The 25,656-nt window shown below is 37.6% G+C and overlaps 1 protein-coding gene across 1 annotated transcript; it reads left to right on the forward strand.

Annotated features, from left to right (window-relative positions):
* The first annotated feature begins 1,215 nt into the window (after nt 1-1,215).
* LOC117422133 (adhesion G protein-coupled receptor G3-like) lies at nt 1,216-25,133 on the forward strand. Its single transcript, XM_058991389.1, has 14 exons — nt 1,216-1,295; nt 2,295-2,336; nt 3,195-3,266; nt 4,736-6,005; nt 7,433-7,577; nt 8,910-9,041; nt 10,675-10,782; nt 12,417-12,456; nt 14,288-14,388; nt 16,956-17,077; nt 18,756-19,024; nt 19,419-19,509; nt 21,272-21,552; nt 22,959-25,133. Exons 4-14 carry the CDS (start codon nt 4,753-4,755, stop codon nt 23,078-23,080), a joined length of 2,664 nt encoding a protein of 887 aa, XP_058847372.1. The 5' UTR covers nt 1,216-1,295; nt 2,295-2,336; nt 3,195-3,266; nt 4,736-4,752; the 3' UTR covers nt 23,081-25,133.
* Nucleotides 25,134-25,656: the final 523 nt, after the last annotated feature.

A 25,656-nucleotide genomic window follows, 5' to 3' on the forward strand; every position in this document is an offset into this window, starting at 1 on the left:
ATGCAGCAACAGTTTCTGTAGAAACAGTTATATATTTTTTATAAATAACAATTCTCAAATTGTAATGGATTCACAAGGTAAGTACTCTTGAATTACTTGAATAAACAGTACTTTTGACTAAACTGTTACTGTTTCAGTACTGTCTTGTTTATTGTTATTTTTCATACTCAAATGTCTTTTATGTTTAATTCTGTGTCTTTTTCAATTCGTCTCTTTGAATTCCTCTGGGAGACATTCATATCCACAGCCGTTCTTATGCTAATATAATTGTATCTACAGTACAGGTAGCAGCATCTGCTAACTAAAATCGTAAGTTTATTTTAAACTCAATAATAATCACACAGCTTTCCTAAGGACGGGAAGGGGGCAATTAAAAAAGAGGTAGTGGGCTATGATATTCTTACCAAAAGAAAGATAGCCATAAATGCTAAACATAATTCCTAAAAAATACTGATATATATATATATATATATATATATATATATATATATATATATATATATATATGGTCTGGAAAAATAGTATCTGATGCACAAATGAAACAGCAGTTGACTCATGTACAACTCTCCTTGATACCTTTTAGAATATGTTTCTTCCATGCACTTTAGTCCAGGCTGGTATTTTAAATCCAGAGAACAGCGGCTGGATCTGAATCCTACTGAGCAGTGCGCTCACTCTTCAGGTGTGACATCCCTCCAGCTCCACTTTGCAGTGCACTGCCCGCCTTGCAATACAGACTGTTGTCAGTGTAATCCTCCAATGATGTCTTGGACTTAATACAGTGCATATATATATATATATATATATATATATATATATATATATATATATATATATATAAACTCAAAAACAAAAGCCAACATAATTTAAAGTCATATTAAAATAATCACCACTTTTTTCATTGGCAAGGAATGCTGAATTTTTAAAGATGTTGAAAAACTAATGGATATGCAGTTTTCTTTGGAATTACTGGAAAAATTTGAGAAAAACGGAATAAAACTGAAAATCCAGGAAACAACTATAGACACTCACTGTGCTCCAAATTATGAATATACTTTTATAGCAGAAATCCGTGAAAAGACAACTGAAATAAAGCAATCTAAGAAGCTGTCTATTTCCTCCTTATTTCTAACAGTTTTTAATTGTGCTTATTTATGTACACTTAGCAGGCATGAAGAAAGTGGAAGAGAGCGGACACTACACAATATATTTAAAATCCCTCTCCATTTCAACTCTACGAATACTATCAGGATGCAATGAAAACACTGTTTACTGGTGCCCCAGCCAAATAACTGGTACCGTTTCTGTTTTTATCTCTATTTTCTGTGTTTTCCATTAATGGTTTGAATGTCTCCCTTCCTTTATCAGCATCAATACATTACTTAAGGAGCTACATTTGCATTTCATATGGAAAACTGATGTGGTTAGATGACAATCTGTTAACACTGCACTGACTGATGAATGGAGTTATTGTCATTGCTACATAAAAGCACCTAATGCTAAATCAGTTAAAGTCAGAACAAAAATGAATGGTCTTTCCCCATACATTCATAAGAACTAAGAACATTTAAAAAAAAGAGGTCGTTTGGCCCATATGAGCTTGTCCTGTTCCTGGTAGCTCATTGATCTCAGAACTTTGTCAAGTTGGATCTTAAAGGGTCTAAGTGATTGTTTCTCAACAACATGACTAGGTTGCCCATGTCATACCCTCACCACTCTGTGATGAAATGCCTTATTCTCTCTGTCCTAAGCCTATCTTCACTTAATTTCCAAATGTGTCCTCTGGTCCTGGTTTCAATTTTTTGTGGCTATTTATCAATGCATTTATTATTCAAACACTAATAAAATATTTTACACATTTTATTACTATGAGAACCCATTTTTTTTTCAACATCATCCACAAAGCCATCTACTGAAAAGTAGGGGTGTGCAGAAACTCGTTCTCATAGTCGTAATAGCCTTTAAGAAGTATTTATTGTTAGGTATTCAATAAATCCATTAATTAATGTGTTGATTTCAAAAGTTTCATTGTCAGTTTTACAGCCTTGGCCAGCGCTCAAGAAAATAATCTTTCAAAGTTTTTTAAAACACTCAATGCGGAAGTTAATTTCCATTGATTGGCACTCAATTGTAGAGGTGAGGGAAGGACAGTTTTTTTTTGTTGTTTTGCATTAAACCACATAAGTGGTGTAAATTTCCTTTTTCATGATAAAACGGCATGCTTAACTCATTGACGTGATCACTTACTTAACCAGATGTCTCAAATGAATTACTTGACCGTTCATCCATTCCAGAGCCCTGTGAAGACACATGTAATGGGACTACATTTACTCAAGGTACCTTCATTTTTATCCTGTCCATTGGTTTTGATGATCATATTACAGACATTATAAGCTTTAGGCAACTACTTATGGGTATAAAATATGTATTCTTTGCTTTTAATCATTTGCTGTTTTAGTCATCAGTCATCTGGTGACTTTTTAAAACCGAGCAGTTTAAATAACTCAATAGAGCTCTCAGAATCATGTCTAAAAGAGCATCAGATACACCAGTGAAGAAGTGTAAAGTCTTGTGCTGGGTTTAGACCATTTGGGCCAATAAAGAAACCCAAACCCCCAAAGTGTGTGTTCCAATTTCTAACATGGAAAGGCAATACAACAGGCAAACGGATTACATAGCTAAATGTGCAGAAGTATATGTTGCTAAGAATATATCTCCTCCTGTCCTGTCGTGTTTTTTTTTCTGAATGTACTGTATGTCTAGTTATCCCCCATTTTAATACTGTATCAGCTCATTACAAAAACAGGATTTAATATCATGAGCTGTGATATAGATCAAAGGGATACTTCATATTATTTACCTGTTGTCTTATTCATATTTTTTACCAGTCTTACTGCTACAATGGCTTTGCGTCACCCACTGAATGAAGTTCATTTCAAGTTAGTGGGTGGTGTCTAAAAAATCACTACTAGGGATATGTTGCTGTACTTTGTAACCCTCTGAAACTGCTATTTTGATGGGCAGTTGCACACCCCTTTTTATTTTATTGATCCACATTGCAAGTGCCATGTGTTGTGAAACAGAGTTGGATCTCATCAGAAAGATGGCAGCTTTTATTACAAACAGTCCATAGAGTATGGTTGATGAGGTCAGACTCCATTGCCTTTAATTTCATTATCTTGCTTTTTTTTCAGGCAACTGCTTAGCTGTCTGCATCAATGCATCCAAAATATGCACCAATAATTTTACAACCCTTCCTTGTGACGGTAAACACATTACTTCGTTTAAAACATGATACACTGTTTTAATCAGATTTAAGTTCCTCAGTTTGTAAGTGTTTTAAGCAGATTCATCTTGCATTCCTGATCAATTATAAAAGTTTGCTATTTATTAAAGCTGTGCACGGTGACATGCAAAAGTTCTGTCCATATCTAAAACACTACCGAACCTATGAAAGCCACACATACGCCGCAAAGCAGAAAATATAGCTCATTCTAGTTTTTAAACTACATTTGGGACCATCTGTCATACCCGTTTCATTTGGAAGGAAAATACTGACACTTTGGAGTACATAAGTTTTACAAATACAAAATAAATCATCTAATACACAAGAACATAGAACTGGTTTTACAGGCGCCGCTTAGCACTAATCTTATGCACTACCTAATGTTAATTTACAACATCCAACATTAGAGCTAATTGGGTGTGTGAAACCAGACCTTTAGTTAGAAGTTAGTTATCATTCATCGCATTTGAGTTCAAGTTCTTGTTTAGTTATTGTCTCTAGTACACATTTGCAAGTGTATTTTTTCTACTAAAGACCGTTCAAACATGCATAGTATCATCAATGTGAGGTAAGAGAGTGAGACTAATTTGATTATTAGTCTCACCTTCAACACCTGTAAAAACATGACATCTTGTTAGAATCTTGATTTAACTCAACCAGCCCCTCATACCACACATTTCCTCACGGAAGCTCACTCAGTCATCAGTGAAACTGACAATCACATTAGTCTCAATCTATTTAGTTTCCTTAGGCCCTTGTGGGGATTGGGAAATTGGTTCAGTATGTGTAGGATATATTTTGATCAATTAAATGATAGTAAGCCAACTTAATATACAGCTTCTGCCAATTCCTTAATATTTATATTATTGAAGCAGTGCACAGCAAGTGTGGATTCACTTTTAAAAATGTACCTTTTTTTTTTGGTTAGTTTTTTTTTTTTTTTAAATGCTGTTTTTCAGATATGTATGTTGAATAAAAAATCAACCCAGAAACATACCTTCATTTTGCAGATGAAAACACTTACAAATTGTTTATTAACATAATAATTATTCATGAAATGCTATACATTTGTGGATACAACAGAACAAAAATGTGTACCCATTATTGTACTTTTGTCTGGACAAAAAATTGGACATTGAATTCAAAATAATTTTCTTGTCAAAACAGTTTGAAATAATTTAACTTAAGTGAACATCATGGTGGAATATTAAAACATCATAAGTATTAACCTTATGCCTTTTCTTTGTAGATTTCACACCAGGGCATATGTCACTGTTAATCTCAGAAACTGGTAAATCATAAGACTATCTAACCCTAAATCAGTTACTAGTATCAATAACTTGATCATCCAAGTTCTAACCTCAATTTGTTGAGACTTAAAAATAGTTTGGTGAAGATAAATGCTATGAATAATTCAATAAGTTCCTGTTTCTCTCTCTCTCTTTTTAGATGTTAATTTCCAGCCCATGTATGTCCTCAGTGTGAATTTTACACAAAATAAAAATTATACTGTCAGCTGTAACACATGTAATTTGACAACCACCACAGCAACTACCAATACTACACCAGTGCCCTCAACTGCTACACCAGCATCCACACCCACAAGTACTACACCAATGCCCTCAACTGCTACACCAGCATCCACACCCACAAGTACTACACCAGCATTCACACCCACAAGTACTACACCAGTGCCCTCAACTGCTACACCAGCATCCACACCCACAAGTACTACACCAGTGCCCTCAACTGCTACACCAGCATCCACACCCACAACTGCTACACCAGCATCCACACCCACAACTACTACACCAGTGCCCTCAACTGCTACACCAGCATCCACACCCAAAAGTACTACACCAATGCCCTCAACTGCTACACCAGCATCCACACCCACAAGTACTACACCAGCATTCACACCCACAAGTACTACACCAGTGCCCTCAACTGCTACACCAGCATCCACACCCACAAGTACTACACCAGTGCCCTCAACTGCTACACCAGCATCCACACCCACAAGTACTACACCAGTGCCCTCAACTGCTACACCAGCATCCACACCCAAAAGTACTACACCAATGCCCTCAACTGCTACACCAGCATCCACACCCACAAGTACTACACCAGTGCCCTCAACTGCTACACCAGCATCCACACCCACAAGTACTACACCAGTGCCCTCAACTGCTACACCAGCATCCACACCCACAACTGCTACACCAGCATCCACACCCACAAGTACTACACCAGTGCCCTCAACTGCTACACCAGCATCCACACCCAAAAGTACTACACCAATGCCCTCAACTGCTACACCAGCATCCACACCCACAAGTACTACACCAGTGCCCTCAACTGCTACACCAGCATCCACACCCACAAGTACTACACCAGTGCCCTCAACTGCTACACCAGCATCCACACCCACAACTGCTACACCAGCATCCACACCCACAAGTACTACACCAGTGCCCTCAACTGCTACACCAGCATCCACACCCAAAAGTACTACACCAATGCCCTCAACTGCTACACCAGCATCCACACCCACAAGTACTACACCAGTGCCTTCAACTGCTACACTAGCTTCCACCGCCCCCACGTGTCATTGTAATTTCACTGAGGATCTAAATATGTTTCCAAAAATGATTCAAGCAGCAGAAAAGAACTGTGGAAGTGACATCAAGTCAAAGTGTGGAGTCTCTTTGAAATTAAAGTGAGTATGCAGGCACAGACTCGCACACAGTATTATTTTTTCCAGTACCTCTTAATAAAAATGTTTCCACAAAATATTCAAGCTTTTATCACCTACAATGGTTCAAATTGGTAAAAAGATTTGGGTATTGTGACAAGGATGACAGAGGTTGAGACTCAGAGACAAATTGAAAGTTCAAAAATAAAGTTTTTAATACATAAAAATACAAAATAAATCGGCACGAGGGCCAAACAAAAAGGTTTCAAAAACACAAACAATCAACACAAAAACAAAACTTACAAAAATACGGCTTCCAGGCTGGGCATTGCCTTCACTGGTTTGCAAAAACAAACAGAAAAACAGCACACACAAAATCTTTCAATCTTTCTTTCTTTCTTTCTTTCTTTCTTTCTTTCTTTCTTTCTTTCTTTCTTTCTTTCTTTCTTTCTTTCTTTCTTTCTTTCTTTCTTTCTTTCTTTCTTTCTTTCTTTCTTGAACTCTCTCCCCCAAATGGGAGGCTAAGGCCTCCTTTTATGCCAAGTGGCTGAGTGCTTAATTGAATAATTAATTGGTTGGTTGCTCCCACCTGACGCAATCAACCTGGGCAGGGAGGAGAATTTAACTCCATCCCTGCCAGTATTTCCATGGGCAGAGCCCTGCTCTGCCACAGGTATATATTTACTTTTTTTTAATCTGGTGGGATAAAGGGTTTAATTTTACACCTGGCCTTACAATGATTATGAACATATTTACCTGAATTATAAAGAATATTCTAACATGGACAATTTACATTTACAATACTAAGGTGTATACAGTTAAGGACAGGAAATTAATTAAAGACAAGCTTAGTCAAGTTGACAGACGTTCTAATGCTTTATTGAATGTATTGTTTGAGTCCGGAACATGTGAAATATTGTGACATATATATATGAAATATACTGTACCGGCCTGATATGTATTCTTCAGATTTGTTTTATTATATAAAGTCATGATATTTAGAATAGTGGATGTACACAAAAGTTTTAAAGGGTTAAAAAGAATATCATGACTTTTCAGACAAAAGTCCTTCAGCTGAAAAATATACCTAGCATCCATCTTTGACAGCCTCTGTAGAGCAGCCAATAGAAATCCAGTATTTTCATGATTGTTCTTTAGTAAATCGCCTCAGTATTCCTGCCTACCAAACCCATTATTATTCTCAGAGGCAAACTCCAAACTAATACAAAAAAATGCTTTCAAAAGGTACAGTATTTCAATTTAAGTTGCTCTGAAGATTGTAATATATATAGTTTCTACAGTCTATAATTGAGTTTCTTTGAATTTGAATTTGCATGTAAATCTTTATCTGGCTACCCTGCTTATTTCCTCTCTATAGAAGTATGCAATTATTTGCCTAACATTTTGGGTGAAGGGTGTGCAAATAAACTGGATGTATTTATTTGTTACAGATCTTCTTTAATGAAACTTTTGGATGACGACGAAGGTTTCAATGAGTCCATCAAAATAATCGATACAGATGTTATGAAAGGGCTTGTGGTGAAATCCAACACCAGTGACCTTAAAGACATGCTGTTTGACTTTTCTGCACAAGGAGTAAGTGCTAGTTTCTGTTATAATAAGGCTCATATTTCAAGAGCAATCCGATTTTCAGGGACTTTTTTGTTGTGGTTATAAATGCTATGGTGCAGACAACAAAACAGCAAGTTTGAAAGTAGAGTAACTTTACACTTAAGTAGTGGAACCCCTGTATGAGTATAGACTGTCTAATTTAAGGTAGAAATCTATGACTATACCTCCAATACATTTTTGAGTGGACACAACCTTTTCTTGATATTGTTTGCTGTTGTGGGATTGAGAACCCAACTCAAAAGTAAATGCAGTACTCAAACAGAGGGGATAGAGCTGGACTATTCCGCAGTGTGCCTGCTCTACTCAAATTATTTTACAATCAGGGTTTCCAGTTTTTTGAGTGTTTTTGCCTGTTCAGCTCTGGTGAATACATAATCACACGGGAGAGTTTATTAGTTAAACCAGTTGTTTTCATTGCTGTAACATGTATGTCTTTATTCCTGCTTGAGATATCATAATATACATCATTACAGTTTGTTCCATTGTATAGACGTTTATGAATTCATTTTACAGAAAGGGTTCAGATCTTGATTTGCTGTGTATTTTGATTGTTGGGGCAGACAAATGTGAATATATTATTTAAAGCTGCAGCATCATACACTAATGTTCATTTTAAAGCTAACTTCAAATCCCTGATGGCAGGAGAGAACACGAGCTTCTCTTGCATTGTATCCTATTAGCCACCACGTCAGTTTCTGAGCTACTTGCAGCAGTAGGAGTTAATTTTTTTTGAGGGTGTAGCTTTTGTTCTACTGATAACCTTTAGTAAGAAATCTTGCATTCATTAAATCCAGTGATGGAAGGACCTGGCGAATCGCACTGTTCTAAATTAGGCCACACTGCAAAGCTGTGCATGTTATATAATCAGAATACTCCATGGACATTCAGAGAGTGCTGTGCTTATTTCACTCACAATGAGAGCCGTGAACGACCTACTTGACATCGGGATTCATTCACAAAGCTTTAGTTCATGAGTTGTTTAAAGAATGTTTTTGAATATTTCTGATATTTATGGCACAGTGCTTTACTGTTGTTAAGGAAACCACCAATATTCCAGAACAGTTATATCTAATTCATAAAAACAGACTTTAAAAAAAAACAAAACATTATTTAAATAAAACTTAAGAGTTGAAGCTTTGTGAATAGAGCCCACAATGACAAAAAAACTGTGATTTTAACAAGGTTGCCTAAAATGCTAAATGACTTCACTCTTCTTCCACTCATAAACACCACTTATATTGTGAAAATATAATATACAGAGTGTGTTTAGTTTCTTTTTCCATTCTTCTGTTTCAGGTCTATGAAACATCAAGACCTACAAATAATTTTACAGGATCAATAAAGATTTCAGTGGAAGCATTGAGGAAGAATAGCACAGGAACAAATGTAAAAGTTGCTGTTGTCAGTTTTGCTCCCATATATTTTCAGGTAAGCCTCATTAAAACAACTCCCCAATCCAAGTCTACATTCTGCCACCCAGCAGTGGAGTCAGCTCAAGTCTTAAACCCCTCTGTGAGGGGCAGTTGAGGTCAGTACCATTATGGTATTCATACAAATATATATCTTTTTCAATAATACTGTTCTCCAACAACCTGGCTGCCCTCCAAATTCGAATTAGTGCATTCTGAAACAGAAACTGAGAATAATCAAGAAAACAAACAACATCAAATTTGCCAAATTAAATTATCATAACGAGCCATTGGTGAGATCACTGATGTGATTATTTCTTTATTTACTGCAGTGCAACAAAAACCAGACAACAGACCTTTTTTTTGTCTATTTTCCTAGGCTATATGTCAAATGTAAACTGAAGGGATGTGCCGAATGCTTGGATCATCTGAGTATCCAAGATTGAGAATTGAAAAAGTCTTTCACTCGTAAAAAGCTTACTGCTTTATAATTTTGAATCCCTGGTGTACACGCCCACCAGTTTCCTAGTGCCAGTGGACATTTGATGCCGAGCACAACAGTAAATAAAAATGGTTACTGTGTTATTTAATCACAGGAAACCTGTACCAGGCTTTCCGGTGAGGTGACACAAGGACATTAGGGATGCACAGGGGTTGCTGTCAGTCGGTTAAGGTCAAGATAGAGGCAACAGATCAGACTTTGAGGGAGAATACACAGTAGGCTCTAAGATGCATCCAACATGACTGTTTCATGAGGAGCAGACACAAAAGCAATGACTTTCTAACTGTTACATATTGACACCATATTTTCTGAAGATAGAGATGGTGAAATGAAGGATCGTCATATATCCCTCACAACAGTCAAAGCAGCTGCCCAAACTGCCCTTGGTGGCCCTACACTCAGTTAACAGAGTTATGGCAGATGTTTCAGTTTTGTTTAAACATAAGGTCTTTCTATATTCTAGTTATGTACCATTGATATGTAAATCCTACATTATTGTGTGCAGCATGGAAAACATGTAACATGCCTTGTTTCATCCCAGTTCTGCCTGCTATCTAAATCTCTTTGGGTTTGCTGGGCTGCCACAAATACAAGATTGCTAATATTCCTTTCTATCAAGATAGTTTATCTAGATTAGAAAGAGCAGCGATCCATTTGCATGTGCTACATTGGATTCCCACTGATTTTGAGCTTCAGGATTTGTCTTAGCACTTTGTCAAAGGCTTTTTGAAAGTCCACGTATTGTTATCCATTTTCCTTGCTGTAGCTTATTTTAGAAATCCAGGAGGCCAGCAGGATTGTCCTTTTAGGAATGAATGTTTACTGCCTCCTCCTAATGCATCTGTACAGCATTTTTTTTTCTTTTTGTATAAGCTTTTGGTGTTGAAGTCAAGTGTCAGTCACTGTGTAGATTGCTAATAATTGTGAATGAGCTTAGGAAGACCGTTGATCCAGAATGTGAAAGGCCCAAATGCATAAGCACAAACCAAGTGCACATTGCTGAGTCATTTTAAGCCCAATAACTCCAAATAAAAATCATTCCGTTGTGTATTTTATCAATGTACTGATATGTATTGTGTGAAAAATAATATAGTCTTACTTAATAATCCTAACTCTAACAAGCTACTTTCTGTGTTTTTGTTTTATTTAGGATAACAACATTTTAATTTCAAGTGCTGAGGTGATTGGGATTGAAAAGCAGAGTCCAGTTTCCAATCTCACAGATCCTGTAACAATCTCATTTCCCTACAATTCACAAGTAAGGCCTTTTCAGATTTCTAAGCATTTAGCAATTTGTCATCCCAAATTATTAGATTCAAATGCTTGAAAGACCCGTGATGTACTTCAAGGTAAATGATCCTAAACAACAGTAGCATTTGTTTGATCTGCAGGATTCTACACATACTTAAAAATCTGTATATTCTGAAATTAAGTTTAAAAATAAAGGATTGAAAAGTCTTATTTAGCACCCCTTTAAAGTTAAATTCACCGTAGAAGACAAATGAACTATTAAGTGCCAGTAGTACAAAGTTGCCAAGCCTGTTATCTCAGATACCATTTGAGGTAGTGACTTCAAAACCCTGTATGTTAAATGTGGTGGTGACCATGACATTGACCTCTTTCCTAATATGGCTGTCATGCGAGGTCATGTGATTTTCTGCTGTATAGAGATAGTACACTTTAAGATATTGTCTTAATGTTATGTAAACAGCTGTGTTCTTTGATTTTCGTAGTCCGTTACTGGTGTTGTCAAGTACAAAAAGTGTAACTCAGACCTAGAATGTGGATAAAACGACTGTGTATAATATATTAAACCTGTCTAATCCAGCCCCTCTGCAAACCCACATTCTGTATCATTTTGGGTTCGGTGCTAAATCCCTATTAATGGTTTTATATTCTCTACAGTCCGGATTCCGTCATGACATGCAAGTCTTCTCTGCCTAAAATCAGTCTAACCGTGCAGTCCGGCACCAAGTCATGTGTTTCTTTAGTTTGCTTTATTTTATAAATTTATATTCAAGTATGTTTTCTAACTATGTCCTGCGGGTTTGGTACATCTACAGTAATATCGATGTGCACATAATGGAGAAAGTAAAATAAAAATGAATACAGTCCAACCAACACTAGACATGCATTTCACAGGTAAAGACAACATTTCCCTACAACTCGTGTTAAGAAATAAAAAGCTTTTTGTACAGCATGCAAAGTATTACAATGAAAAGATAAAACAAAGGAAGGGAATTATGCAAAACCAGTACAAAAATACTATGTAAAAATGTAAACAGTGGCTCTTATCCAACATGCAAATAAATAAAGCATACTGTATGGACCTTCATTGGGTATTCCACATGCAATGGTAGACATCTTTATTTTAAAACATGATACATAATGCTGTACTACCTCTTAAAGAAATCTCTGTTTGCAAGCCATGCTTTCCATTAATGTTGCACTTGCTTGGTCACTTTGAGGGTGATATTGTCCCCATCCTTCAATGGCTTCTTTCCTGTGACTGAAGCTAATGGAAGTGCAAAACAGGTCATATTTATGGAACTATTTTGTTAGCTACAATTGCTTTAAATCACTTACTACATCCATTCAAGCAATTACATGTTTCTACAGACAGCAATGCACTAAAAATGCACACCACAACATGCTAATGAAAAAGACCTGTCAGAGTTTATGATTTGATGCCATACTAATTAAAAAGAAATATTCTGTGCCATGGACAGGGAAAATATGAGACAGTATTCCTTTTGTTACATTGTAGTCTCAGAATTGCTGCATATGTGTACTAATTATTATAATACTTTGTTTTAATGTTAATGGTACTAACTAAACTGAAGTGTTTTCCTGTAACATTTTTCAAGGATAATTCCATATTTCTGTTTTCAGAACAATTCTACTCTTCGATGTGTATTCAGGGACAGAAAAGGTATTTTAAATTGTTTTCTTTTATTTAGTTTTCATCTGTTTTTTATGAGGCTATTCCTAAGCAAGAAGCACATATTTAAAATGGTATATGTTCATATGTGAGCGTGTGCATGAGTCAGCTAGTAGAAAAACAGTTGCCCAAGCTTCTATTTAGTACAGTTGCAGCCATGCCCAGCTATAAAAATGATCAAGTGTGGCACTCTATGCTCAGCACCACAATTTAAGTCAATGTGATGTAGGCTTTGGGTTACCTGTCTTGCATGTTTTGTGCACTAGAGGGCATGTTTAGAAGGTGGAATTTAACAGATTGTCACTGAAATACAAGAGCTTCAAGTCATAGATCTTATACTGTAGTGTATGATTGCGGTAACAGATTGAATATGCTAAAGTTTAGATAAGGAATTCAAGCAACTGCTGGAGACACACAGAAATGCAGTATGGTACAGGCAAAGGAAAATTGGTGTTATTACTGTAAATTAACTCTTAAGTAGCATACAACATTAAAAAGTATGACATTTGGTCCTAGAATTACTTTTGTTGCGTACTGACTCACTTTAACTGGTTTTCCATCCAAATAGCGAGTGAGTTAAGGGAAGTTTATTTCATTTTATCTCACCAAAAAAATAACCATGCTAAATTTGTTTCCATACCACGATTGAGAAAAAATTCTCGTTATCTCACAAAAAAAAATTCTCGTTATCTCACAAAAAAAAATTCTCGTTATCTCACAAAAAAAAATTCTCGTTATCTCACAAAAAAAGCATGGCATACCAAAAAAAATAAAAATAAATACAGAACTACTTTCATCTGTTTCGTCATAATATTCAAATTTACAATAAACTGCTAGGCTGTGAGAACTAAATTTCTACTGTTATAGAAAAATTAAAATGAACTGCATACGATACACTATATACGGGAATATATTGCTTTCAAAATAGCAGCATACCATTACCATGACTATGACACTGACCTCTTCCCTAATACAGCTGTCATGTGGAGGTCATGTGAACAGCTGGATTCTTTGATTTTCTTAGTCCATTACTGGGTTCAGGATTAAAAAAAATTAAAAAAAAACACTCAGATCTAGAATGTGTATAATATATTAAACCTGTCTAATCCAGCCCCTCTGCAAACCCACACTCTTTATAATTCGGCACAATTTTTGGGTTTGGTGCTAAATCCCTATTAATGGTTTGATAGTCTCTACAGTCCGGATTCCGTCATGACATGCAAGTCTTCTCTGCCTAAAATCAGTCTAATCATGCAGTCCGGCACCAAGACATGTGTTTCTTTAGTTTGTTTTATTTTCTAAATTTATATTCAAGTATGTTTTCTAACTATGTCCTGCGGGTTTGGTACATCTACAGTAATATCCAATAAAAATGAATATAGTCCAACCAACGCTAGACATACATTTCACAGGTTAAGACAACATTTCCCTACAACTCGTGTTAAGAAACAAAAAGCTTTTTGTACAGCATGCAAAGTATTACAATGAAAAGATAAAACAAAGGAAGGGAATTATGCAAAACAAGTACAAAAGTATTTTGTAGAAATGTAAATAGTGGCTCTGTACCTAACATTCAGCTCACAGATATGGATATATGGATATAAATACAACTATACATTTTGTATAATTGGGGTCTGAAATTGACTTACAACATGGAGGTGCAGCTTATTTCTAGTACAGGATATGTGTCTGGGATGGAATTTGTATAAATAATTAGTCAAGCAGGAATATGTGGCCACAGCATTGCAGAGTCTTTGACCAGTTCTTCAAAATGATAATGCATTTCACTTCACTCTTTGTTGTCTTTCTGTTTTTCCCACAGACGGCAAAGATTTCTGGAGTGAAACTGGGGTTGAAACTGTTTATGAAGAAAATAAAATCAGTTGCAGAAGTTATCACTTGAGTTTCTTTGCTGTACTAGTGGTAAGAAAAAAAGATTTCTGGATTGATTCATATACAGACGTGCTCAAATTTGTTGGTACCCCTCCACAAAAAACGAAGAATGCACAATTTTCTCTGAAATAACTTGAAACTGACAAAAGTAATTGGCATCCACCATTGTTTATTCCATATTTAATAGAAATCAGACTTTGCTTTTGATTTTTTATTCAACATAATATTGTAAATAATAAAACAAATGAAAATGGCATGGACAAAAATGATGGGACCCTTAACCTAATATTTTGTTGCACAACCTTTAGAGGCAATCACTGCAATCAAACGTTTTCTGTAGCTCTCAATGAGACTTCTGCACCTGTTAACAGGTAGTTTGGCCCACTCTTCCTGAGCAAACTGCTCCAGCTGTCTCAGGTTGGATGGGTGCCTTCTCCAGACTGCAAGTTTCAGCTCTTTCCATAGATGTTCGATAGGATTCAGATCAGGACTCATAGAAGGCCACTTCAGAATAGTCCAATGTTTTGTTCTTATCCATTCTTGGGTGCTTTTAGCTGTGTGTTTTGGGTCATTATCCTGTTGGAGGACCCATGACCTGCGACTGAGACAGAGCTTTCTGACACTGGGCAGTACGTTTCGCTCCAGAATGCCTTGATAGTCTTGAGATTTCATTGTGCCCTGCACAGATTCAAGGCACCCTGTGCCAGGCGCAGCAAAGCAGCCCCAAAACATAACCGAGCCTCCTCCATGTTTCACTGTAGGTATGGTGTTCTTTTCTTTGAAAGCTTCATTTTTTCGTCTGTGAACATAGAGCTGATGTGACTTGCCAAAAAGCTCCAGTTTTGACTCATCTGTCCAAAGGACATTCTCCCAGAAGGATTGTGGCTCGTCAATATGCATTTTATTAAATTCCAGTCTGGCTTTTTTATGTTTTTCTGTCAAAAGTGGAGTCCTCCTGGGTCTTCTTCCATGGAGCCCACTTTCGCTCAAAAAGCGACGGATGGTGCGATCAGAAACTGACGTACCTTCACCTCGGAGTTCAGCTTGTATCTCTTTGGCAGTTATCCTTGGTTCTTTTTCTACCATTCGCACTATCTTTCTGTTCAATCTGGGGTCGATTTTCCTCTTGCGGCCGCGCCCAGGGAGGTTGGCTACTTAAACTTCTTAATAATATTTGCAACTGTTGTCACAGGAACATCAAGCTGCTTGGAGATGGTCTTGTAGCCTTTACCTTTACCATGCTTGTCTATTATTTTCTTTCTGATCTCCTCAGACAACTCTCTCCTTTGCTTTCTCTGGTCCATGTTCAGTGTGGTGCACACAATGATACCAAACAGCACAGTGACTACTTTTATCCATTTAAATAGGCTGAATGATTGATTACAAGATTGGAGACATGTGTGATACTAATTAAAGAAACTAATTAGTTTGAAATATCACTATAATCCAATTATTTATTATCTTTTCTAAGGGGTACCAACAAATGTGTCCAGGCCATTTTAGAATATCTTTGTAGACTAAGCAATAATTCATCTCTTTTCACAGCTTCTTTGCTTTATTCTATGACATACCAAAGGCATGCAAGTATACATGATAAAATAGCTTTTAATTTCATCACTTTTCAGGAGGAATGAAGCATTATTTCAATGAGCTGTAAGGGTACCAACAAATTTGAGCACGTCTGTATTTAGGAATAGGTGCATGTGTGCTCACTAAATATCTTAATATACTTGCTTTAGATAATTATCTTATCATCCGTAACTATTAAACACTCAGTAGTGCTGAATTAAGAACTTGTCTAATTCAATTAGATAATTGCCTCCTATTCAAAAATAATCATAATATTGTAATAGGTATTCAACTCTACAGGTTAATGGCACCCCAAAACTTATTCATTTACTACTAATGTAAAAAGGATGGATGAGGCATTTTATCCCCCCAAAATGTGTTTCAGCAAGATTGACATTGCTTATTAAAATCCTTTTCATGTATTTGAAAATGGGGCAACAATGCTCCAACTGCAGTTCTGTATTTCTTGCTGGATAATAGTTTGTGGTATCACTTCACTTGCATATCTATTCAAAAGTGTAATTTCTGAAAGAATTGTGTTTTAGCAAACACATATTTAAATTAAAAAAAGTAATATCTAGTACAGCTCCGCCTAAAGAAATCTCTATTTTCAAGCAATGCTTTTAGACTGGCTTGCACTTCTTGGCTCATTTCATTTGCTGAGTAAAATTGTCCCCACCCCTTCATTGGTTTCTTCTCTATCAATAACCAACAAGCAGCCTACTGAATGACATGCTTTCAACCAGTAACATGCTTTGACCTACAAAACACTGCCGGGTGAAATGAGCAGTAACAAGTAACAGCAGTTACAGACTTCCTGGATGGCAAAGCAAGCAAACTGGGAACTTTCTTTAACTTAGTGTATTACCAGATGTTTTTAAATTAAAATACATGTATAGCTAATGGAAGTGCAAAATGGGTAATATGTATGAAATGATTTTGTTAGTAACAATCACTTTAAATCCAAGTGAATACATTTCTTTTTCAATTTTTTGGGATAAATATTTGTGTTCTCTGATTTCCCACAGAGCCCCGGTAACATTACTATCAGTGCAGAGGCCTTGAAATCTCTGACCTATATCTCATACATCGGCTGCGGGATTTCCTTCTTTTTCTTGTGTGTGGTCCTGTTCATGCACTGCATGTTGAGGTATTGTATAACTTAAGAACATAAGAACATTTCTGAAGGAGAGGAGGCCTTTTGTCCCATCTGTTCATCCAGTTCCTAGTAGCTGATTAATCTCAGAACTTTGCCAAGTTGGATCTTAAAGGAACCAAATGATTGTGCCTCAAGAACATGACTAGGTTGCCCATGCCATGCCCTCACCACTCTGTGTAATGAAGTGCCTCCTTCCCTCTATCCTAAGTCTATCTCCACTTCATTTCCAACTATGTCCTCTGGACCTGGTTTCTGTACTTATTGGTTCAGATTAAACCACCACCAAAACACCATAAAACACTACATTATTTACAGGCAGAGCTCTTGCTCTGCCACAAATGGACTAACCCTTCACACTGTTTATAATTTTAAAATATTTTCATGTGGTCAGGGGGGCATTCCTTCAAGTGTTAATGCAACTAAAAATTCCCAAAAGTGTCATTAGTTACATTTGAATTGATTCAAGTGAAACTAATCATTCCAGACAGTGTTCTCAGAAGATTTCAATAATAGGTTAATAAACATTCCTTTGTGTTACTTGAATATTGTAGTTGACACTTCACAAAATGAATCCAGTGAGTCCACTTTGTTAGCTGTTAACACCAGTCCATGTTCATCATTCGTGGGGGTAAACTAACCTGGTCCACACAAAGGTTAACTCTATTAAGATGTTTTCCATTTGTTCAACAACCTCTGGTTACACTTTAAAACAGTGCTGAGACAAACATGGTGATTTTATCCATTCAAGATTCAGACAAGTATTGGAATATTCGTTCATTTGCAAAGCGTAATCAAAGACATTATATGGAACGCTTTATGAAAGCTGAAAAATATCCCAGTCATAAGAATAGGTTGTGAAGACCTTACTTTACCCTAGTGAACGAACGACAAAACAAAGGCCGGCATACAGTAGTTATGGTTAAAAAAAAGCCTTGTGTGTATTTCAGGTACAAGCAGTACATAAAGTAGATAACACACTTTTTTTTATAACCTCTGCACTGTCATGTCTTTTCAATAAACAAAATGGCCATAGACACATTTTCATAAAGTAAGAACAATTTACGAGGTGTTGTACAATAACATTTTTTTTACCGTTTTTTAATTCTCTTTTATTACATTCCACATAACAAAAAGTTGAATCACAACATTAAAGAAATACAAAATGTCGACCCCTACAGTATACAAGACATTTATTTATTAAGTTGGGCCAGTGTTGAAACCGTGAGGCATTTCAGAGTGATCTGATCTGCACCTGATCTGTATCATATGGAAGTCAGAAACAGACCCTGATTGACTCGCTTCCAAATCACTGTTTGGCAGTTTATTTTGCGTGCGTATCCAAATTTAAAATGCTGGTTTTTGGAGATCCAGAAGTAAGTACAGGACCAAAAAAGCATCAGTGTTGATCTTCAATTATTTTTTTATTATACTATAGAAATACCACACAGATAGAGCCATTTTTCCACTTGCTAATTTAGAAACTGTCACACAAATTGTAGCAAGGTTGTAAATCGGTGCAAGACAAAGCACGATTTGATACGGACATGATTTTTATTACCTTCAAACACATGCTAAAAATTTGCATTTGGATATTCGGATATTTGTACAGTACAGCAGTACAGTACAGCAGGAAGAACATTACTAGTCATGAAATGTTCTTTTCTTTCAGGAAAGCCAAATCCAATAATACCACCTCAGTCCTCATAAACTTGTGTGCTGCTTTGGCCTTGCTAAATCTCACCTTCCTCCTTAATGAGTGGCTGGCAAACATGAATAACAAGGGACTCTGTAGTTTCATCGGAGGCACCATGCACTATGCCCTGCTCTCCACCTTTACATGGTTTGGAATTGAAGCTTTCCACTTGTACCTGCTGATGATAAAGGTCTTCAACATTGAGATAAAGCATTATCTGAAGAAGCTGGCTGTTGTTGGCTGGGGTGAGGCTCAGTATACTGCAGTGTGAGGTGGTGGAGTAATGGAAATGCTTTGAAGATAGCATTCAAAACGTACATGTTTTTTTAAAACTGTGTTATCAGGGCCAGCAGAACTTTCTGAACACAAATCTATTTTTTTTAAGTCACTATTCAAAGTTTATTCCCGTTGCTAAAATATATCATAATTACCCTCTGACCTTTAGTTCCATGTTATTTCCTCAAATCATGGAGGAAAGCTTCTGAAAATAGCTGTCTATAATTCAGAAAGATGCTGAACACCATGTGGTGTTTACTGCTAGTACATTACTTACTGTTGCTAGGTCTGGACATTTTAGAAATACTTTTATACTTATATTAATTAAGTTGTCAAACAGAATCTTGCTTTTTTTTATTTTAGGACTACCATCGCTAGTTGTCATGGTGATTGGAAGTTTGGGCAAGTATGGAAAATACAGCATATCCACTAAGGATGGGAAGTCTGTTTACATGTAAGTCAAGTAGTATACTAACATCCAGATATCAAATAAGGAATATTTTACTATTAGCATTACTATTTTAAATACATGTTGCATTATACTATATATATATTGTAGCGTTCTCGGTTCCCGCAGGCAGGCGCATCACACAGGGCGAGGAAATCCACACACAGGCGGAGAGCGGGCGCGAACCCGGGACCTCTCGCACTGAAGCATAGCGCCGATACCGCTGTACAAAAGAGCCGACTCCTTTGCAAGGAGCGTATATCGGGCTTATGTCTCTGTGTGTGATTACGTCACCTACCAGCCCTACTGCTGCCTTCCCCCGTGCACGCTACACTCTCCCCTGCCAGCCTCAAGTCCGCCCCGGACTTGCTAACCAGGCTACAGTCCGACAAGTGCGTGCTGGGGTACCTGCGTCCACTTCTGACACCAATGTAGCGTTCTCGGTTCCCGCAGGCAGGCGCATCACACAGGGCGAGGAAATCCACACACAGGCGGAGAGCGGGCGCGAACCCGGGACCTCTCGCACTGAAGCATAGCGCCGATACCGCTGTACAAAAGAGCCGACTCCTTTGCAAGGAGCGTATATCGGGCTTATGTCTCTGTGTGTGATTACGTCACCTACCAGCCCTACTGCTGCCTTCCCCCGTGCACGCTACACTCTCCCCTGCCAGCCTCAAGTCCGCCCCGGACTTGCTAACCAGGCTACAGTCCGACAAGTGCGTGCTGGGGTACCTGCGTCCACTTCTGACACCAATGTAGCGTTCTCGGTTCCCGCAGGCAGGCGCATCACACAGGGCGAGGAAATCCACACACAGGCGGAGAGCGGGCGCGAACCCGGGACCTCTCGCACTGAAGCATAGCGCCGATACCGCTGTACAAAAGAGCCGACTCCTTTGCAAGGAGCGTATATCGGGCTTATGTCTCTGTGTGTGATTACGTCACCTACCAGCCCTACTGCTGCCTTCCCCCGTGCACGCTACACTCTCCCCTGCCAGCCTCAAGTCCGCCCCGGACTTGCTAACCAGGCTACAGTCCGACAAGTGCGTGCTGGGGTACCTGCGTCCACTTCTGACACCAATGTAGCGTTCTCGGTTCCCGCAGGCAGGCGCATCACACAGGGCGAGGAAATCCACACACAGGCGGAGAGCGGGCGCGAACCCGGGACCTCTCGCACTGAAGCATAGCGCCGATACCGCTGTACAAAAGAGCCGGCTCCTTTGCAAGGAGCGTATATCGGGCTTATGTCTCTGTGTGTGATTACGTCGCCTACCAGCCCTACTGCTGCCTTCCCCCGTGCACGCTACAATATATATATATATACATATATATATATATATATATATATATATATATATATATATATATATATATATATTTAACTTACAGTAATAAACATTTATTCATAATAATTTCTATTAATGCATTCAAATGGACACCAGCAACTTCTCACTAGGAACAGGTTAAGCTGTGGTGCCTCAAGAAAAGCAGGCCAGCAGTTTTTAATGTGCAGTGATTCTAATAAGAATTAAGAATTCAAGTTAACTGTCTCAGTTCTTAAGTTCAGTATGTTAAACAGACAGCCCCTACCGAATGTAAAGTCATGGATTTTCTTGGTTTAAATTAATATGTTCACCAATCAGTAAACAACGACCTACAGCTGAGAATAAAGGGCCTTGGCTATACCATAAGAGTCAGAGCAGCAGTCCTTTCTCTACAGCCTCGTGTTTACTCGTCTCTGATATAGCTTTGGTGTTTCCTTCCTCACCAGGTGTTGGCTGATGGATCCTGTAGCCCAGTACATCACCATCATTGGCTACTATGCAGTGCTGTTTGTTTTTAATCTGATGATCTTCGCTGCAGTGGCAGTGAGAATCATTCGTCTGACAAAGGCTGGTCCTGACTCACAAAAGGGTACTGTCAAGAAAAATGCATGTATCCTGCTTGGCCTGTGTTGCTTACTGGGCATAACATGGGGAGTGATGTTCTTCAGCTTTGGACCCCTCCAGGAGCCTTCATTTTATATCTTTTGTATCCTGAATTCCCTGCAAGGTAAGCAATATGAAAAATGTGCTGCCACTGCCTCTTAAGGATTGCAAACCATGATTTTAAAATCAATTTCTTACCTTGATATCACAAATCCACCTATTCTTTTCCTGAAGACCTTTAATTCTTTGGTAGATATTTTGTAGATATTTCCTAAATAGACACTGCTTCCTTGTATTTAATGACTTCATGTGTTTTAGTTCAAGTTCATTCACAAGTGAAAAACCGAAAGGTTATCAGCACAACATAGCAAAATAGCAGTAATGATATTAATAAGGCTAATGAAAGGTAAGAAATTGATTTTAAAGAACTGGTTAGCACTCCTTGAAGAGGTCACAATGCAAGCAGAGTTGCACACATTTGCAAAATCTTTGAATATCTGACCCTCAGTTATTAAGCCATGCTGTTAGGCCCTGTCCACACTACATAACCGATCTCGAGAACCGTACTCAAAAACATTTTGATGAATCCAGCTTAAAGCGTCCACTCTGAAGTACTGTTTCATGTTTAGTCGGGCTTGATGCGTACACATACTATTAAAAAAGTTCAGTTACAGTTCCTAGCAGCGCAATGAAAAGTGGAAACGAATACGATAATATCCCACCTTGCACTATATTTTAAAAACACACAGCGTTGCTCACCTGCACATTCTTGTTTAAAACAGAGGAAGGACACAGCAATGAAAATCACTGTCAAGAGCTGAAGTGCCTGATTAGCATGTTAATCAGTAATGATGATAAATGGTTAAATTATGATAAATGAATGATAAATTATGGTTCTCCAGGATTTTGTGATGTGGTGAAATATAAAAACGGTGTAGGGGCCCAGAAGAAATAAAACCAGCCCTTGAGTGTGTAGATGTAACAGCGAAGTATATTGTACAGATTCTGGAGAGAAGTAATACTGGAAGTCTGCAGTTAGTTCTCTGACGCGTAATCACAAGTTACAACCTTTTATACCAGTGCACAGACAAGATAATGATCAAAGAAGTAGACCTGTTTTATGTACGTATACCAGTGACAAGATAACTATCAAAGGAGTAGACTTGTTGTCTACGTGCAGTAGAACATTTACTCATGTGGGTGTTGTCTCTGTTACATTTTAGGGAAGATGTTACATTTAGCAAAACGTTGACTCACTTATCCTAGTTCCACTATGTTATTCACACATATCCTTGGAGAAATAGTACATTATAATTCATTTAACCCCTTCAACGGCTGAGGGTGTTATGAGGCACGACGTTGTAGGCACATCCCAGCACCCTGCCGTACCATAATGCAGAATCGTGATAGCTGCAACCAATTCCCCTGTGCAGCGAGGTGTAACGTCAGGAAATAAGATATCACCTTGTTTTGTTTGAATTGACAGGGTCAGGAACTTATCAGTACATTCTATTACCCCTGTCCCAACAGGTGTCTTTCTGTTCGTGTGGTACTACAATTCAAGCCAAATTCCCAAGCCATTGGACCCAATCAGCCAGAAGCCTGACAACACTTCCAGCAACACTAGCACAGATACAGGGAGACCTTGTTAAACACATGTCTTCTCAACCATGCGTTGAAGACATAGTAGGGCTGGGATGAGATGGTTTTCTTATGAAGGTTTGGATTCACAGACCTCGATTAACACTACCTTACTACTGCATTAGATGCTCCAAGATTAGTGTTAATCAGGGCCTGTGAAACTCATCACAAGAGTTCATCTTAACCCAAGGTAAAACTTTTTGCACAATATTACCCTAACCCTTTTCTGATACAATTGTATACATACATATATTGTGCAAAAAGATTTATAAATTAAGTACATGCATAATACCACTGCAATTATGTGTAAGTACACATGTATTTACTAAGTAACTACTATGTAAAGACACCATAATTAGAGACACTTCGTGTGAACTTTATCACCATGATATATCTAATTAAGCTCCTAATAAACCCTGAAATGGCTTTACCGCTTATCATGAAAAATGTTCAACCGCTCTGAAAAGCCCTAAAGATTAATATGTAAAAAAAAAATGTTTACCAAGCCCAGTATACACAAGGAAACACTGCCTTTGTCCAATCGGGAGAGATTCATTGATCATGTGACTATGGAAGATGGCGTGGTTTAGATAAAATACATTATTTTATTGATGTACACTGACAGACCATGTCTGTGCAACGTAAAAAGCAAACAATACCATAACCGTAATCTTAAAAAAAAAAAAAAAAAAATCCATTCCTCCATTTTCAGACTGTGTAGAGAGCATTTTCCTCTGGTATGCCACATGTGTGGTCCAGTGGTTAAAGAAAAGGGCTTGTAACCAAGAGGTCCCCGGTTCAAATCCCCCCTCAGCCACTGACTCATTGTGTGACCCTGAGCAAGTCACTTGTGCTCCGTCTTTTGGGTGAGACGTAATTGTAAGTGACTCTGCAGCTGATGCATAGTTCACACATCCTAGTCTCTGTAAGTCGCCTTGGATAAAGGTGTCTGCTAAATAAACAAATAATAATAACATTTACTGAATGAATACTTAAAAAATATATATATATATACTATATATATATATCATACTAAAAGTACAGTTTGTTTTAACTACATATTTTACATTTAAATACTTCAGTCAACCATATACAGTACCATGCAATACTGTACTTTTAACTTTTAACTAGGTTCCTATCAAAGATGATGTAGCATAGACTTGTAGTCATTGTAGACGTATTCAATATTAAGTTGTGATTTATTTGAGGTGGAAAATGAACTAGAAAATATATAGTTACTTTTCAGACCTTTTTATTTTAATAATAGAACACTCGCAATCAAGCTTTACTTAGAGAATGCTTGAATACTCCATGCTGTATAGTTAGCTAGCAGTTGTTATTTTTATTACAATTAGTAGTAATGTTTATATCTACAGGAGTTTACAGTGTTATTATTTTACAGTTGTCATGGGATAGTAAGACTGTAGTTAAAAAGCACACACATCTTCACCGCCTTCATCAAGGACATACCAGCAAAAATGCAAACAGATTCCAAGAGAATAAAAATGTATTCAACAAGAAAATATTGCAAAACTGAGAAAATAAACTATGAATGTACTGACAAACCGCAGAAACCATGGCGATTCATTTAGCACTGTGTAATGAATAGGAATCTCAACACATTAAATGAAAAGTCAAGGTCTGGACACCATCTGCAAACCATACAGTTTAAAGACAAACACCTTATCATTCAACTGAAGAGCAAGCTCTATAGTGGAGAGGTACATGTCTTCTGCTGATGTCAGTATTATTAACTCATCAGCCACTATGAGGAGATCCATTACAACTGAGTGCTGGAGACAAGAAGTAACTTCTCTCTTGTGAAATAAAATTACAGTCTTATCAGGTGTGCTTTATTATTATTATTATTATTATTATTATTATTATTATTATTATTATTATTATTAGACGTAGTAGTAGTAGTATTACAAATAATCATATACCTTTTTGATATTATTAGTAGTAATTATGTTTTACATCAGTAATTTATACATGTTTTAATAAAGATATAATATATTACTTTTGTAATTATTAATGAGATTTGGAATATGGAATTCAATTATGTGTGTGTATTGTGGGTATCATTTATCTTAATAAAGGTTCAAATAAGTTACATTGTGTTTGTCGTAAATTATATTTTAAAATATTCTTGTAAGGCTGAGGGCGAACATGTGGCCGCATAAGCCCTTCCAGCCTAAGCGCCAACAGGAGCACCAGCGGTGTAGAACACCACCGCAGCACCTGCCGCGGCCACGGGGTGCTAAGACCTCTCCCTCAAGTACAGCAGCGCGTGGTCAACCTCCATTTGTAAGACTGCAGCGTGGAAGGTGGCGCCCTCGTGGCTCTGGCCAGGCCCCTCGCGAACGAGCGCAGCCGAAACAGCCCTGAAATCTCCAGGCAGCTGTTAACCCACCCCTACACTGTCCCACAGCTCCAGTTCTGGCAACATTGCACCGACGACATCTGGGTGCACAAAACTATACTCACCGGGTACACTCTTCAGTTCCGGTTAAAACCTCCCCCCTTCCGGGGAGTGGTGGTAACTGCAGTGAAGGACTCGGTTCAGTCCTCAGCTCAGAAATACAGG

Source organism: Acipenser ruthenus, chromosome 18, assembly GCF_902713425.1.
Source record: "Acipenser ruthenus chromosome 18, fAciRut3.2 maternal haplotype, whole genome shotgun sequence".
In the NCBI taxonomy this organism is placed as follows: Eukaryota; Metazoa; Chordata; class Actinopteri; order Acipenseriformes; family Acipenseridae; genus Acipenser; species Acipenser ruthenus.

Excerpts from the sequence above, each read along its gene's own strand:
- LOC117422133 (XM_058991389.1), top strand. The coding sequence starts at position 4,753 with ATGTATGTCCTCAGTGTGAATTTTACACAAAATAAAAATTATACTGTC. Across the intron at positions 12,457-14,287 it reads TGTATTCAGGGACAGAAAAG|ACGGCAAAGATTTCTGGAGT; the intron begins GTATTTTAAATT and ends TTTTTCCCACAG. Across the intron at positions 14,389-16,955 it reads GTTTCTTTGCTGTACTAGTG|AGCCCCGGTAACATTACTAT; the intron begins GTAAGAAAAAAA and ends GATTTCCCACAG.